The sequence below is a fragment of the Anarhichas minor genome, unplaced genomic scaffold (assembly GCF_050575085.1).
Source record: "Anarhichas minor isolate MPS153535 unplaced genomic scaffold, ASM5057508v1 ptg000056l, whole genome shotgun sequence".
NCBI lineage: Eukaryota > Metazoa > Chordata > Actinopteri > Perciformes > Anarhichadidae > Anarhichas > Anarhichas minor.
Window position 1 is genome coordinate 265,001 of NW_027466502.1, and position 15,000 is coordinate 280,000.

Sequence of the window (15,000 nt, forward strand, 5' to 3'; positions counted from 1 at the left end):
GTCTCTCTCTGTAGTTAAATGTCCTACCTGTCTGTCTCTCTCTGTAGTTAAATGTCCTACCTGTCTGTCTCTCTCTGTAGTTAAATGCCCTACCTGTCTGTCTCTCTCTGTAGTTAAATGCCCTACCTGTCTGTCTCTCTCTGTAGTTAAATGCCCTACCTGTCTGTCTCTCTCTGTAGTTAAATGCCCTACCTGTCTGTCTCTCTCTGTAGTTAAATGCCCTACCTGTCTGTCTCTCTCTGTAGTTAAATGCCCTACCTGTCTGTCTCTCTCCACAGTCATGCCCCTTTGAAGCTGACTCCTCATCGGACCTGCAGCCAGCTCTCCTCTCCTCCTCCTCCTCCCCTCCTCTCCTCCTCCATCCTTTCCTCCTCTCTCTGTCCACCATGCTCCCTTCTTCCTCTCCTCTCCTCCTCTTCCTCCTCCTCTCCCTCCTCCTCCTCTCCTCCCCCCTCCTCTCTGCCCCGGCTGCTCCTCCCCCTCCCCCCGTGGCGTCGGGCCGGGTGGTGTACCGAGCCTTTGACTCCTCCCTCACACACCTGACCGTCCACCGGAGGACAGGTGAGGTGTTCGTCGGCGCCGTCAACCAAGTGCTGAAGCTGTCGGCCAATCTGACGGAGCTGAGGAGTCACATGACCGGACCGGTGGAGGACAACGCCAAGTGTTACCCTCCGCCCAGCGTCAGGGCCTGTGCTCACAGGTTAGTGTGACCTGTCTGTCTGCACCTGTCTGTCTTTCTATACCTGTCTTTCTACAGCTGTCTGTCTACACGTCTTTCTACAGATGTCTTTCTTATACACCTGTCTCACTGTGTTACTGTCTCGCTGCTTTACCTGTCTGTGTCCTCTTCTGTTTGTCTAACAGTCTCATCTCTCTGTCTACCTGCCTGTCTAACGTCCCACCTGTCTGTCTGTCTTCCCTCAGACTGGAGTCGTCGGATAACGTGAATAAGCTCTTACTGGTGGATTACACTGGGAACAGACTGGTGGCGTGCGGGTCGATCTGGCAGGGCGTCTGTCAGTTCCTCCGACTGGAAGATCTCTTCAAACTGGGAGAGCCGCATCACCGCAAAGAGCACTACCTGTCTGGAGCCAGAGAGGCTGATGGGATGGCAGGTAAGCTGGTGCAGAGGGGGCGGGGTCAAATACACCTGAACAGGTAGGAAGTTAAGACAAAGTATAGGTGGGACAGACTTTTTAAAAGGACTTTCAAACATCTCCAAACCTCCAGGTTAGCAAAGTCCTAAATCTCATTAAGTCACTTTTATAAAATCCTCCAGCTATAATGCTAAGCCATGCTAACATTTAATGCAGGAGAGGTCACAAAAGCTAACTGTTTACTAGCTAACGAGCTAAGGTTAATTCTGGGTTGTCCACTCCAGACTACAGACAGGATGTGTTTAGCCTTAGCTTAGCACAAAGTTTGGAGCTATCTGCTGACCGACAACTGAAAGCATCATCTCAAAAGTCCTGCTAACATTTATTACTTTACAATAGCTAATGCTGCTTTACAAAAGCTAATGCTGCTTTACAAAAGCTAATGCTACTTTACAAAAGCTAATGCTGCTTTACAAAAGGTAATGCTGCTTTACAAAAGCGAATGCTACTTTACAAAAGCTAATGCTGCTTTACAAAAGCTAATGCTGCTTTACAAAAGCTAATGCTGCTTTACAAAAGCTAATGCTACTTTAAAAAAGCGAATGCTGCTTTACAAAAGGTAATGCTACTTTACAAAAGCAAAACAAAACTAAAGATAATTCCTGAGATGGTCAGAAAAGCTAATACTAGCGCTAGCCTACTGCTAGCAAGCTAATCTGCTAGCCTGTTAACTGTTGTTTTACCAAAAAGACGTTAAATTATGCTCTCTTTTCGTAACTCCAGGGAGTGTTTAGCCTAGCTTAGCACAAAGACTGGTAGCTTAGATTATAACAGGATGGATCGGTGACTGGCTTGTAAGCTAACAATCCAACATGTATATGTGACAGCTCTGGAGTTGTTAGACGGTGTATTTGTTGGTGGAGCCAGGCTCCAGCTTTTGTGCTAAGCTAGGCTAAACACATCCTGTTCCTTTGATAATGGTTAAGGGTGACTAGATAGAAAGATGATCGATAGAGTACTTTAGTCATTTTGACTGTAAATTGTAAAAAAACAAACCAAAGATAAAGAGTGAGAAAACAATTCATATGATAAATAACTTAAATAAAGATGGAGACATTCTGACTGAAGGTCACTCTTTAAAGTTTCTGCTCAGGTTTCACAGGTTTGTTTATTACATCCAAAGACATTCAGCAGAGTTTTTGCCGATAAAGTTTTTGGTAATTTTGATGTAAAACAAGAAAAGATAAAGAAAGCTCTCGTGTTTCCTCTCGACTTTGTTCTTGAAAATCTGAAGAAGCATTTTGTCAATCATGTGTCAGTGTCGACATGTTTATTTTTTATCTTTATTGTAAATCAGCTGCTGACTTCTGACAAAACAGATGATTGATAAACAAGAACACTGACAGCGAGTCGTCTCATCTCAGAGCTCGTCTCTGCTCTCAAACATACACCTGTCTGTCTGCACCTGTCTGTCTGCTCCTGTCTGTCTACACCTGTCTGTCTACACCTGTCTGTCTGCACCTGTCTGTCTGCTCCTGTCTGTCTACACCTGTCTGTCTGCACCTGTCTGTCTGCTCCTGTCTGTCTACACCTGTCTGTCTACACCTGTCTGTCTGCTCCTGTCTGTCTACGCCTGTCTGTCTACGCCTGTCTGTCTACACCTGTCTGTCTGCACCTGTCTGTCTGCTCCTGTCTGTCTACACCTGTCTGTCTACACCTGTCTGTCTGCTCCTGTCTGTCTACACCTGTCTGTCTACACCTGTCTGTCTGCTCCTGTCTGTCTACACCTGTCTGTCTACGCCTGTCTGTCTACACCTGTCTGTCTACACCTGTCTGTCTACATACACCTGTCTGTCTGCACCTGTCTGTCTGCTCCTGTCTGTCTACACCTGTCTGTCTGCTCCTGTCTGTCTACACCTGTCTGTCTACACCTGTCTGTCTGCTCCTGTCTGTCTACGCCTGTCTGTCTACACCTGTCTGTCTACGCCTGTCTGTCTACACCTGTCTGTCTACACCTGTCTGTCTACATACACCTGTCTGTCTGCTCCTGTCTGTCTACACCTGTCTGTCTACACCTGTCTGTCTGCTCCTGTCTGTCTACACCTGTCTGTCTACACCTGTCTGTCTACGCCTGTCTGTCTACACCTGTCTGTCTACACCTGTCTGTCTACATACACCTGTCTGTCTGCACCTGTCTGTCTACACTTGTCTGTCTACACCTGTCTGTCTACACCTGTCTGTCTACACCTGTCTGTCTGCTCCTGTCTGTCTACACCTGTCTGTCTACACCTGTCTGTCTACACCTGTCTGTCTACACCTGTCTGTCTACACCTGTCTGTCTGCTCCTGTCTGTCTGCTCCTGTCTGTCTACACCTGTCTGTCTACACCTGTCTGTCTGCTCCTGTCTGTCTACACCTGTCTGTCTGCTCCTGTCTGTCTACACCTGTCTGTCTGCTCCTGTCTGTCTGCTCCTGTCTGTCTACACCTGTCTGTCTACACCTGTCTGTCTACACCTGTCTGTCTGCACCTGTCTGTCTGCTCCTATCTGTCTACACCTGTCTGTCTACACCTGTCTGTCTGCTCCTGTCTGTCTACACCTGTCTGTCTGCTCCTGTCTGTCTACACCTGTCTGTCTGCTCCTGTCTGTCTACACCTGTCTGTCTGCTCCTGTCTGTCTACACCTGTCTGTCTACACCTGTCTGTCTGCTCCTGTCTGTCTACACCTGTCTGTCTACACCTGTCTGTCTGCTCCTGTCTGTCTACACCTGTCTGTCTGCTCCTGTCTGTCTACACCTGTCTGTCTACACCTGTCTGTCTACATACACCTGTCTGTCTGCTTCTGTCTGTCTGCTCCTGTCTGTCTACACCTGTCTGTCTACACCTGTATGTCTACATACACCTGTCTGTCTGCTCCTGTCTGTCTACACCTGTCTGTCTGCTCCTGTCTGTCTACACCTGTCTGTCTACACCTGTCTGTCTGCTCCTGTCTGTCTACACCTGTCTGTCTACACCTGTCTGTCTGCTCCTGTCTGTCTACACCTGTCTGTCTACACCTGTCTGTCTACGCCTGTCTGTCTACACCTGTCTGTCTACACCTGTATGTCTACATACACCTGTCTGTCTGCTCCTGTCTGTCTACACCTGTCTGTCTGCTCCTGTCTGTCTACACCTGTCTGTCTACACCTGTCTGTCTGCTCCTGTCTGTCTACACCTGTCTGTCTACACCTGTCTGTCTGCTCCTGTCTGTCTACACCTGTCTGTCTACACCTGTCTGTCTGCTCCTGTCTGTCTGCACCTGTCTGTCTGCTCCTGTCTGTCTACACTTGTCTGTCTACACCTGTCTGTCTACACCTGTCTGTCTACACCTGTCTGTCTGCTCCTGTCTGTCTGCTCCTGTCTGTCTACACCTGTCTGTCTACACCTGTCTGTCTGCTCCTGTCTGTCTACACCTGTCTGTCTACACCTGTCTGTCTGCTCCTGTCTGTCTGCTCCTGTCTGTCTACACCTGTCTGTCTACATCTGTCTGTCTACACCTGTCTGTCTGCTCCTGTCTGTCTACACCTGTCTGTCTACACCTGTCTGTCTGCACCTGTCTGTCTACACCTGTCTGTCTACACCTGTCTGTCTGCTCCTGTCTGTCTACACCTGTCTGTCTACATCTGTCTGTCTGCTCCTGTCTGTCTACACCTGTCTGTCTACACCTGTCTGTCTGCTCCTGTCTGTCTACACCTGTCTGTCTACATCTGTCTGTCTACACCTGTCTGTCTGCTCCTGTCTGTCTACACCTGTCTGTCTACACCTGTCTGTCTACACCTGTCTGTCTGCACCTGTCTGTCTACACCTGTCTGTCTACACCTGTCTGTCTGCTCCTGTCTGTCTACACCTGTCTGTCTACACCTGTCTGTCTGCTCCTGTCTGTCTACACCTGTCTGTCTACACCTGTCTGTCTGCTCCTGTCTGTCTACACCTGTCTGTCTACATCTGTCTGTCTGCACCTGTCTGTCTGCTCCTGTCTGTCTACACCTGTCTGTCTACACCTGTCTGTCTGCTCCTGTCTGTCTACACCTGTCTGTCTGCTCCTGTCTGTCTACACCTGTCTGTCTGCTCCTGTCTGTCTACACCTGTCTGTCTGCTCCTGTCTGTCTACACCTGTCTGTCTACACCTGTCTGTCTACATACACCTGGCTGTCTACACCTGTCTGTCTGCTCCTGTCTATCTACACCTGTCTGTCTACACCTGTCTGTCTGCTCCTGTCTGTCTACACCTGTCTGTCTACACCTGTCTGTCTACATACACCTGGCTGTCTACACCTGTCTGTCTGCTCCTGTCTGTCTACACCTGTCTGTCTACACCTGTCTGTCTACACCTGTCTGTCTGCTCCTGTCTGTCTACACCTGTCTGTCTACACCTGTCTGTCTACACCTGTCTGTCTGCTTCTGTCTGTCTACACCTGTCTGTCTGCTCCTGTCTGTCTACACCTGTCTGTCTGCACCTGTCTGTCTACACCTGTCTGTCTACACCTGTCTGTCTACATACACCTGTCTGTCTGCTTCTGTCTGTCTGCTCCTGTCTGTCTACACCTGTCTGTCTACACCTGTCTGTCTGCTCCTGTCTGTCTACACCTGTCTGTCTACACCTGTCTGTCTGCTCCTGTCTGTCTACACCTGTCTGTCTACACCTGTCTGTCTGCACCTGTCTGTCTACACCTGTCTGTCTACACCTGTCTGTCTACATACACCTGTCTGTCTGCTTCTGTCTGTCTGCTCCTGTCTGTCTACACCTGTATGTCTACATACACCTGTCTGTCTGCTCCTGTCTGTCTACACCTGTCTGTCTGTCTGCTCCTGCCTGTCTACACCTGTCTGTCTGCACCTGTCTGTCTACACCTGTCTGTCTACACCTGTCTGTCTACATACACCTGTCTGTCTGCTTCTGTCTGTCTGCTCCTGTCTGTCTACACCTGTATGTCTACATACACCTGTCTGTCTGCTCCTGTCTGTCTACACCTGTCTGTCTGTCTGCTCCTGTCTGTCTACACCTGTCTGTCTGTCTGCTCCTGCCTGTCTACACCTGTCTGTCTACACCTGTCTGTCTACACCTGTCTGTCTACACCTGTCTGTCTACATACACCTGTCTGTCTGCTCCTGTCTGTCTACACCTGTCTGTCTGCTCCTGTCTGTCTGCTCCTGTCTGTCTACACCTGTCTGTCTGCTCCTGTCTGTCTACACCTGTCTGTCTGCTCCTGTCTGTCTGCTCCTGTCTGTCTACACCTGTCTGTCTGTCTGCTCCTGCCTGTCTACACCTGTCTGTCTGCTCCTGTCTGTCTGCTCCTGTCTGTCTACACCTGTCTGTCTGCTCCTGTCTGTCTGCTCCTGCCTGTCTACACCTGTCTGTCTGCTCCTGTCTGTCTGCTCCTGTCTGTCTGCACCTGTCTGTCTACACCTGTCTGTCTGTCTGCACCTGGCTGTCTGCACCTGTCTGTCTGCTCCTGTCTGTCTGCTCCTGTCTGTCTGCACCTGTCTGTCTACACCTGTCTGTCTGCTTCTGTCTGTCTGCTCCTGTCTGTCTGCTCCTGTCTGTCTACGCCTGTCTGTCTACACCTGTCTGTCTGCTTCTGTCTGTCTGCTCCTGTCTGTCTGCTCCTGTCTGTCTACGCCTGTCTGTCTACACCTGTCTGTCTGCACCTGTCTGTCTACACCTGTCTGTCTGCTTCTGTCTGTCTGCTCCTGTCTGTCTACACCTGTCTGTCTACACCTGTCTGTCTGCTCCTGTCTGTCTACACCTGTCTGTCGACACCTGCCTGTCTACACCTGCCTGTCTACACCTGTCTGTCTGCTCCTGTCTGTCTACGCCTGTCTGTCTACACCTGTCTGTCTGCTCCTGTCTGTCTACACCTGTCTGTCTGCTCCTGTCTGTCTGCTCCTGTCTGTCTACACCTGTCTGTCTACACCTGTCTGTCTGCTCCTGTCTGTCTACACCTGTCTGTCTACACCTGTCTGTCTACACCTGTCTGTCTGCTTCTGTCTGTCTGCTCCTGTCTGTCTGCTCCTGTCTGTCTACACCTGTCTGTCTGCTCCCGTCTGTCTACACCTGTTGTATTGTATTAAATATAAACAATAAATGTATCAATAAGGTTCAAAGTTCAAAGTTTGCTTTATTGTCAATTCCACAATGTACTGGACATACAGGGGAGTTGAAAATACATTTCTCTCTAGTCCAACATATAAACATCTAAACATATAAACATATAAAGTGAATACAGTGCAATAGATTAAAAAAACATTTAGACAATAGATATATAATAAGAGAAAAAAGAACAAAAAAACTATCAATCTGTATTTAGCAGCAGTTGGACATGGGGAGTCTTAAAAGAGAGGAGGGAGAGAGTTCAGAGAGTTCAGCTTCCTAACAGCCTGGTGGACGAAGCTGTTTGAGAGTCTGGTGGTGCGAGCACGGAGGCTCCGGTATCTTCTCCCAGAGGGCAGGAGACTGAAGAGACTGTGTGAGGGGTGGCTGGAGTCGCGCACAATCATGGTCACTTTGCGGGTGAGGCGAGTGTCGTATATGTCCTGCAGGGAGGGGAGTGAGGGGAGTGAGGGGAGTGAGGCACCAATGATCCTTCCAGCTGTGTTCGCTATGCGCTGCATAGGTGGAGGTGGAGAAATCAATGCCTGAAATGTAAACAAGTCAACGGTGAAATCACATTTTATTAACTTAAAGGAGAGACCTGTCAATCATCTGCTGTAAGAACAAAGTAATCTGTAAACCGGTGTCATGAATGTGTTCTTCCTCCTCCTCCTCCTCCTCCTCCTCCTCAGGTGTGGTAGTCGGCGAGGACGACTGGACGGCCGACCCGAAGAGGAAGAGGCCCGTGAAGGGCGGCAGCCGGCTCTTCATCGGCGCCGCCATCGACGGGAAGTCCGAGTACTTCCCCACGCTGTCCAGCAGGAAGCTGGTGGCGGACGAGGAGAGCGTCAACATGTTCTCTCTGGTCTACCAGGACGAGTTTGTGTCCTCTCAGATCAAGATCCCGTCGGACACGCTGTCCCTCTACCCGGCCTTCGACATCTACTACGTCTATGGCTTCTCCAGCCGCACCTACGTCTACTTCCTGACGCTGCAGCTGGACACGCAGCTCACGCAGATGGACACCGGCGGAGAGAAGTTCTTCACCTCTAAGATCGTCCGCATGTGTTCCAACGACACCGAGTTCTACTCCTACGTGGAGTTCCCTCTGGGCTGCACCAAGGACGGCGTGGAGTACCGACTCGTCCAGGCCGCCTACAAGCAGAAACCAGGGCGGAGGCTGGCCCACGCACTCGGCCTGTCGGAGGACGACGATGTCCTCTTTGTTGTCTTCTCACAGGTGAGTGAAGGACAGGGAGACAGAGAGACAGACAGACTTCCATTTCTTTTTCTTTCTTTTTACATTTTGTCATCATTGTCTCATCTTTTCTTCTGTCTTCTTTCGTTACATTCTTTCTCTTTCTTTTGTCTCTGTCTTTCTTCTTCCTCTAACTATTGTCTTCCTCTGTTTGTCTTTCTCTTTATTGTGCGTATTCTGACTGTAACTTCCTGTCTGTCTTTGTTGACGTAGTCTCTTCTTCCGGACTTGTCTTCATGTCCGTCTCCTGTGTCCTTTGTCCTCGTCTCCTGTTTCCTTTGTTCCTTGTGACATCACCGTGCCTTGCTTCAGGGACTTGAACCCTCACCTGTCTCTCTCTCTGTGTGTTCAGGGTCAGAAGAACCGGTCCAACCCCCCCAGAGAGACGGTGCTGTGTCTGTTCACCCTGCAGCACATCAACCTGGCCATGAGGGAGAGGATCCGGTCCTGTTACCGTGGAGAGGGACGCCTCTCCTTACCCTGGTTACTCAACAAGGAGCTGCCCTGCATCCACACGGTGAGCTAGCATGTTAGCATGGCGGCTAACTTCCTGTTAGCGAAGGATCAGCTGATCGTCTGGCTGGTGTGTTGTGAAACCAACCGACTAACTAACCAACCTCAGCTGTGTGTGTGTGTGTGTGTGTGTGTACCTCTTGATGAATATGAACATATCATCTACTGTAAATATATATAAACATATATAGAGACAACAGAGCTTTAATATTTCCACCTTTGTTTAAAGAAGATAACAAATACATAATTTCCATCTAATGCAGGTTGACGATGATGTCATCCCTCATATTTACTAAATTCATGAATTATTAATCATATCTCTTCTCTCTGCGTTCCACAGCCGAAGCAGATCGGAGATGATTTCTGTGGTCTGGTCCTGAACCAGCCTCTAGGGGGTCTGAGGGTCATCGAGGGGAACCCGCTCTATGAGGACCGGACCGAGGGCATGGGGGCCGTGGCGGCCTACACCTACGGGGAGCACACGGTGGTGTTCGTGGGGACACGGAGCGGTCAGCTGAAGAAGGTAGGAGGACGAGGAACTGATGAAGATGTTTGTGATTTTTTATTCTGGGACTCTCAAAACGTTGGAGAGAAAAACAGCTGCATGAATGTTTAAAATGTATGTTTTGGGTTCTTTGGCTGCTTCAGGAGCTTCTTCATGTTTCAACATCTTGAGTGTTTCTCTTGAACTTATTCATCGGTCCTGAAGCTGATCGTCACGGTTGTTGTTGTGTTTCTATTTCTTCTGTTAGAGCTCAGAGGTTCCTCTAGTCCTTCATGAAACCTGACAGACGTGTTTACAGAACTCTGTTAACCAATCAGGTTAAAGCTGTGAAGCTCTGAAAGACTGAACAAAGAAACACAGGAAGCAGCTGTGAAGAGTTTTAATCAGCGTTGCTTTTCAAGAAACACCTGATCACAGTTTTATCTGAATATGAACATCCAAGTGATCCACTTCCTGGTTCTGTAGAGGTTCTGGTTCTGTAGATGGTTCTGGTTCTATAGAGGTTCTGGTTCTGTAGAGGTTCTGGTTCTGTAGATGTTCTGGTTCTATAGAGGTTCTGGTTCTGAAGAGGTTCTGGTTCTGTAGATAGTTCTGGTTCTGTAGAGGGTTGTGGTTCTTTAGAGGTTCTGGTTCTGTAGATGGTTCTGGTTCTGTAGAGGTTCTGGTTCTCAGGAGGATCTGACTTCATGTCTCATTTTCTCATCTTTAAGAGGCTCAAAGTTACTTTTCTTCGTCCAAACTGGAACGTTTACTTCATTATTTAAAGTAGAATCATTTGAAAGTTAAACTCTTTATTAATATATAACTCTATACTCTATAACTCTATACTCTATAGTATATAACTATATACTCTATAACTCTATACTATATAACTCTATACTATATAACTATACTCTATAACTATATACTCTATAACTCTATAGTATATAACTCTATACTCTATAACTCTATAGTATATAACTCTATAGTCTATAACTCTATACTCTATAACTCTATACTCTATACTCTATAACTATAGTATATAACTCTATTGTATATAACTCTATAGTATATAACTCTAACTCTATTACTCTATACTCTATAACTCTATACTCTATAACTCTATACCTCTATAACTCTATACTCTATACTCTAACTCTATACTCTATAGTATATAACTCTATAGTATATAACTCTATACTCTATAACTATAGTATACAACTCTATAGTCTATAACTCTATACTCTATAACTCTATACTCTATAACTATAGTATATTACTCGATACTCTATAACTCGATACTCTATAACTCGATACTCTATAACTCTATAGTATATAACTCTATACTCTATAACTCTATACTCTATAACTCTATAGTATATAACTATAGTATATAACTCTAACTCTATTACTCTATACTCTATAACTCGATACTCTATAACTCTATACTCTATAACTGTATACTCTATAACTGTATACTCTATAACTCTATACTCTATAACTCTATAGTATATAACTATACTCTATAACTCTATACTCTATAACTCTATACTCTATACTCTATAACTCTATACTCTAACTCTATACTCTATAACTCTATAGTCTATAACTATATACTCTATAACTCTATACTCTATACTCTATAACTCTATACTCTATAACTATAGTATATAACTCTATTGTATATAACTCTATAGTATATAACTCTAACTCTATTACTCTATACTCTATAACTCTATACTCTATAACTCTATACTCTAACTCTATACTCTATAGTATATAACTCTATAGTATACAACTCTATACTCTATAACTCTATAGTATATAACTCTATACTCTATAACTCTATAGTATATAACTCTATAGTCTATAACTCTATACTCTATAACTCTATTGTATATAACTCTATAGTATATAACTCTAACTCTATTACTCTATACTCTATAACTCTATACTCTATAACTCTATACTCTATAACTCTATAACTCTATACACTATACTCTAACTCTATACTCTATAGTATATAACTCTATAGTATATAACTGTATACTCTATAACTCTATAGTATATAACTCTATAGTCTATATACTCTATACTCTATACTCTATAACTCTATAGTATATAACTCTATTACTCTATACTCTATAACTCGATACTCTATAACTCGATACTCTATAACTCTATACTCTATAACTCTATACTCTATAACTCTATAGTATATAACTCTAACTCTATTACTCTATACTCTATAACTCGATACTCTATAACTCTAACTGTATACTCTATAACTGTATACTCTATAACTGTATACTCTATAACTCTATACTCTATAACTCTATAGTATATAACTCTATACTCTATAACTCTATACTCTATAACTCTATACTCTATACTCTATAACTCTATACTCTATAACTCTATAGTCTATAACTCTATAACTCTATACTCTATAACTCTATACTCTATAACTCTATACTCTATAACTATAGTATATAACTCTATAGTATATAACTCTAACTCTATTACTCTATACTCTATAACTCGATACTCTATAACTCTATACTCTATAACTCTATACTGTTTAACTCTACACTCTATAACTCTATAACTCTATACTCTATAACTCTATAGTATATAACTCTATAACTCTATACTCTATAACTCTATACTCTATAACTCTATACGCTATAACTCTATAACTCTATACTCTATAACTCTATAGTATATAACTCTATAGTATATAACTCTATACTCTATAACTCTATACTCTATAACTCGATAGTATATAAGACCTTTTTATTTACTTAAGAGTTTTAAACATTATATTTAATTGTAGCCGTTTGTTGTCATTGATTATCGTCGTCTTGTAGTCTGAAACAGATTCTAAACTTCTTCCTCTACACTTCACACTCATCATCATCTTCATCATCATTGCTCGTCTTCATTCAAATTAAAAAAGACCCTTTTTATAAAAAGCTCTTGTTTCCACATTCGACTACTCGGTTTCTGAAGTGAAGGAAGAATTTAAAGAACTGCCCTACGATCTAAAAGTGGAGGATGAAGAGGATGAAGAGGAGGAGGAGGAGGATGAAGAGGAGGACCCTCTGGGCGTTCGCCCCGCTCACCTCTTCCTCCCACTTCATCTTCATCCTCTGAGGGAGGAGGAGCCGGAGGACTCGTCTGTGTAGTGAAGAGATTGATGTTTGGTTGTAGATGTTGGCTCTATGTTTAGTGAGGCCTCCTCCTCCTCCTCCTCCTCCTCTGGTCTCTGAGTCCAGCCAGACGTTTAGGAATAGACGATGATACAAACGTCCTCGGGCCGAACGTCTGAAGCAGCTTCAACATGGTTCAGAAGAAGAGTTTATCTCATTCATTGGTCACTTCCTCTTTTCTGTTTTGACTTTGTGTAAAACGAGTTGATGCACTAAATAGATTATAGATTATAGATTATAGAAATACTTTTGAGGAATAAATTCTGACGTACTTTAATTTATAGAAGAAGTGGACGTCGTCATGGTGACGTTTTGAAGTATTGAGTTTGGTGATTTCACTGTCGCCATCTTGTTTTCATCTCAACCAGTGAACAGGAAGTGACCATATCTGGACTGAGGAGGAGTGAGGTAGAGACGCCGTATACTCTCTGGTAGAGACCTGTCAATCACCGTGTAGCCCCGCCCTAAAGCATCCCCTGCTTTATGGTCTGTTTGACTCTAAATGGACCATAATGTACTAAATGAACATCATGCTGTATTGAAGAAGACTTGAAACTAGAGATTGAGACCATAAACTCATGTTTACAATGTTTACTGAGGTAATAAATCAAGAGAGAAGTAGAGTCATTTTCTCATAGACTTCTATACAACCAGAGGAGTCGCCCCCTGGTGGTCAACCTCTACTTCTTCTTCTACTCTATTTACTGGTAGATTACAGTCGAGCATAAAGGACCAAACTACTTTAGTTTATTTGCTCTATTCGAGTTGATGGAAACACGTTTATTGTTGCGTTGCCTTTTCTTCCTGCTTTGTTTTGTAGTAATTTATTGTAATAATTTGTCTGTGATCACACAGTTTATTGATCTGGTGTCTGTTTCTCAGCGACTGGTTTCAGGTCAGTCATCGTTCATTTCTTCTTCTCTATCACAGCGTCCAGTGTTTCTCACTGGGAGCACAGCTCTGACTCTGATGGAGTTAATTTAGGAGAAGAGGGGTAGTTAAAAACAGAGAGACACTCTGTCAACAGAGAGGCATCACAGAGAGACTCAGCGGGGAGACGTTAGAGATCAGTAACGTCTTTAAGAGACCAAGAAGAAACATCTTCTGTAAATGTCAGAGACATCTAAACTCATTACTCTCAATCTGATCTCTTGAGGCAGGCGGGCAGCACAACCTTCAAAACATGAACTTTTATAAAATCTGCTCTTTTTCATGTTTCTAAGTTGTTTTCTCAGATTTCATCCTTCAACACGTTTCTCTTAAACATCGTTGACCAGATGTTGTCTCCTGATGTGGATCAGTGAGCTGTAGAGGTGCTGCTCGGGGTATTTTAGGACGGATCCGGGCTAGCTAGTCTTTCCCGTCTTTATGCTAAGCTAACTATGTTCTGATCCTGACTAAAGAACTACAGCTTCTTCTTCGTCTGTATTTTCACAGAATCATTTGTGTTTTGAGTTTATTTACCTTCAGCGGTCTCAACACCACAAATGTTCACCAGACCTTAAAATACATCGTTTAGAGATCCCTGACCTGTTCACATATTTTGGTTTGCACAGTCAGTTGAAGGAGGAAGCCGCTCATTAAACTGAACCAGTTCTAACGGTGGCGGTCTGAGGCCAAAACAGGAAGTGGACCTGAAACCTGAAGCGACTCACCGAACCACTCGGGGTTTAGTTAGTGCGACCATACACAGAGGAAGAGGTGCAGCTCCACCTTCACATCAAGTTAAACTGGCTGCTGACCCTCCAGCCACAGGGACCAGCTGGAGGTCAGGTCTCAGCTGCCTGGTTCAAAGGTCGATGGTCCAGGAATCTACTTCAGTGATAAATATGAGTCAACATATTCATCTGGTGATGCTCACTGTGACGTCTTTAAGAGGAGACCCTCTGAGCTGCACACATCATGTGAGTCTGTGCTCACTGCAGACGTCACGGACGGACGGATATATTTTATATATATCAAATATATTTCCCTCTGAAGTTTGGTGGAGAGAGGAAGATACCGTTATACATCATCAATAAATGATTATATTATATATGTTTGGATGTCAACAGTAGTACTGGATCTCCCATCTATCGTGTTCAGAGTTCAGAGAGGGTGATGTCATCAGCATGAGAGAGAGAGAGAGAGAGAGAGAGAGAGAGAGAGAGAGAGAGAGAGAGAGAGAGAGAGAGAGAGAGAGAGAGAGAGAGAGAGAGAGAGAGAGAGAGAGAGAGAGAGAGAGAGAGAGAGAGAGAGAGAGAGAGAGAGACTCAGACTCAGATCTGAGTCCAACACAAACAGGCCTGAGGGCGGAGAGGAGACACGCT

At 44.7% G+C, this 15,000-nt stretch overlaps 1 protein-coding gene across 1 annotated transcript in view; it reads left to right on the top strand.

The window, feature by feature from the left end:
• plxna3 (plexin A3) overlaps window positions 1–15,000 on the top strand; it is a 121,869-nt gene that overhangs the window by 19,966 nt on the left and 86,903 nt on the right. Inside the window, exons 2-6 of the mRNA XM_076076369.1 lie at window positions 279–700; window positions 925–1,115; window positions 7,917–8,464; window positions 8,835–8,999; window positions 9,336–9,518. Of these exons, the coding sequence (XP_075932484.1) occupies window positions 387–700; window positions 925–1,115; window positions 7,917–8,464; window positions 8,835–8,999; window positions 9,336–9,518 (1,401 nt within the window). The 5' untranslated portion in view covers window positions 279–386. The remainder of the gene's footprint in view (window positions 1–278; window positions 701–924; window positions 1,116–7,916; window positions 8,465–8,834; window positions 9,000–9,335; window positions 9,519–15,000) is intronic.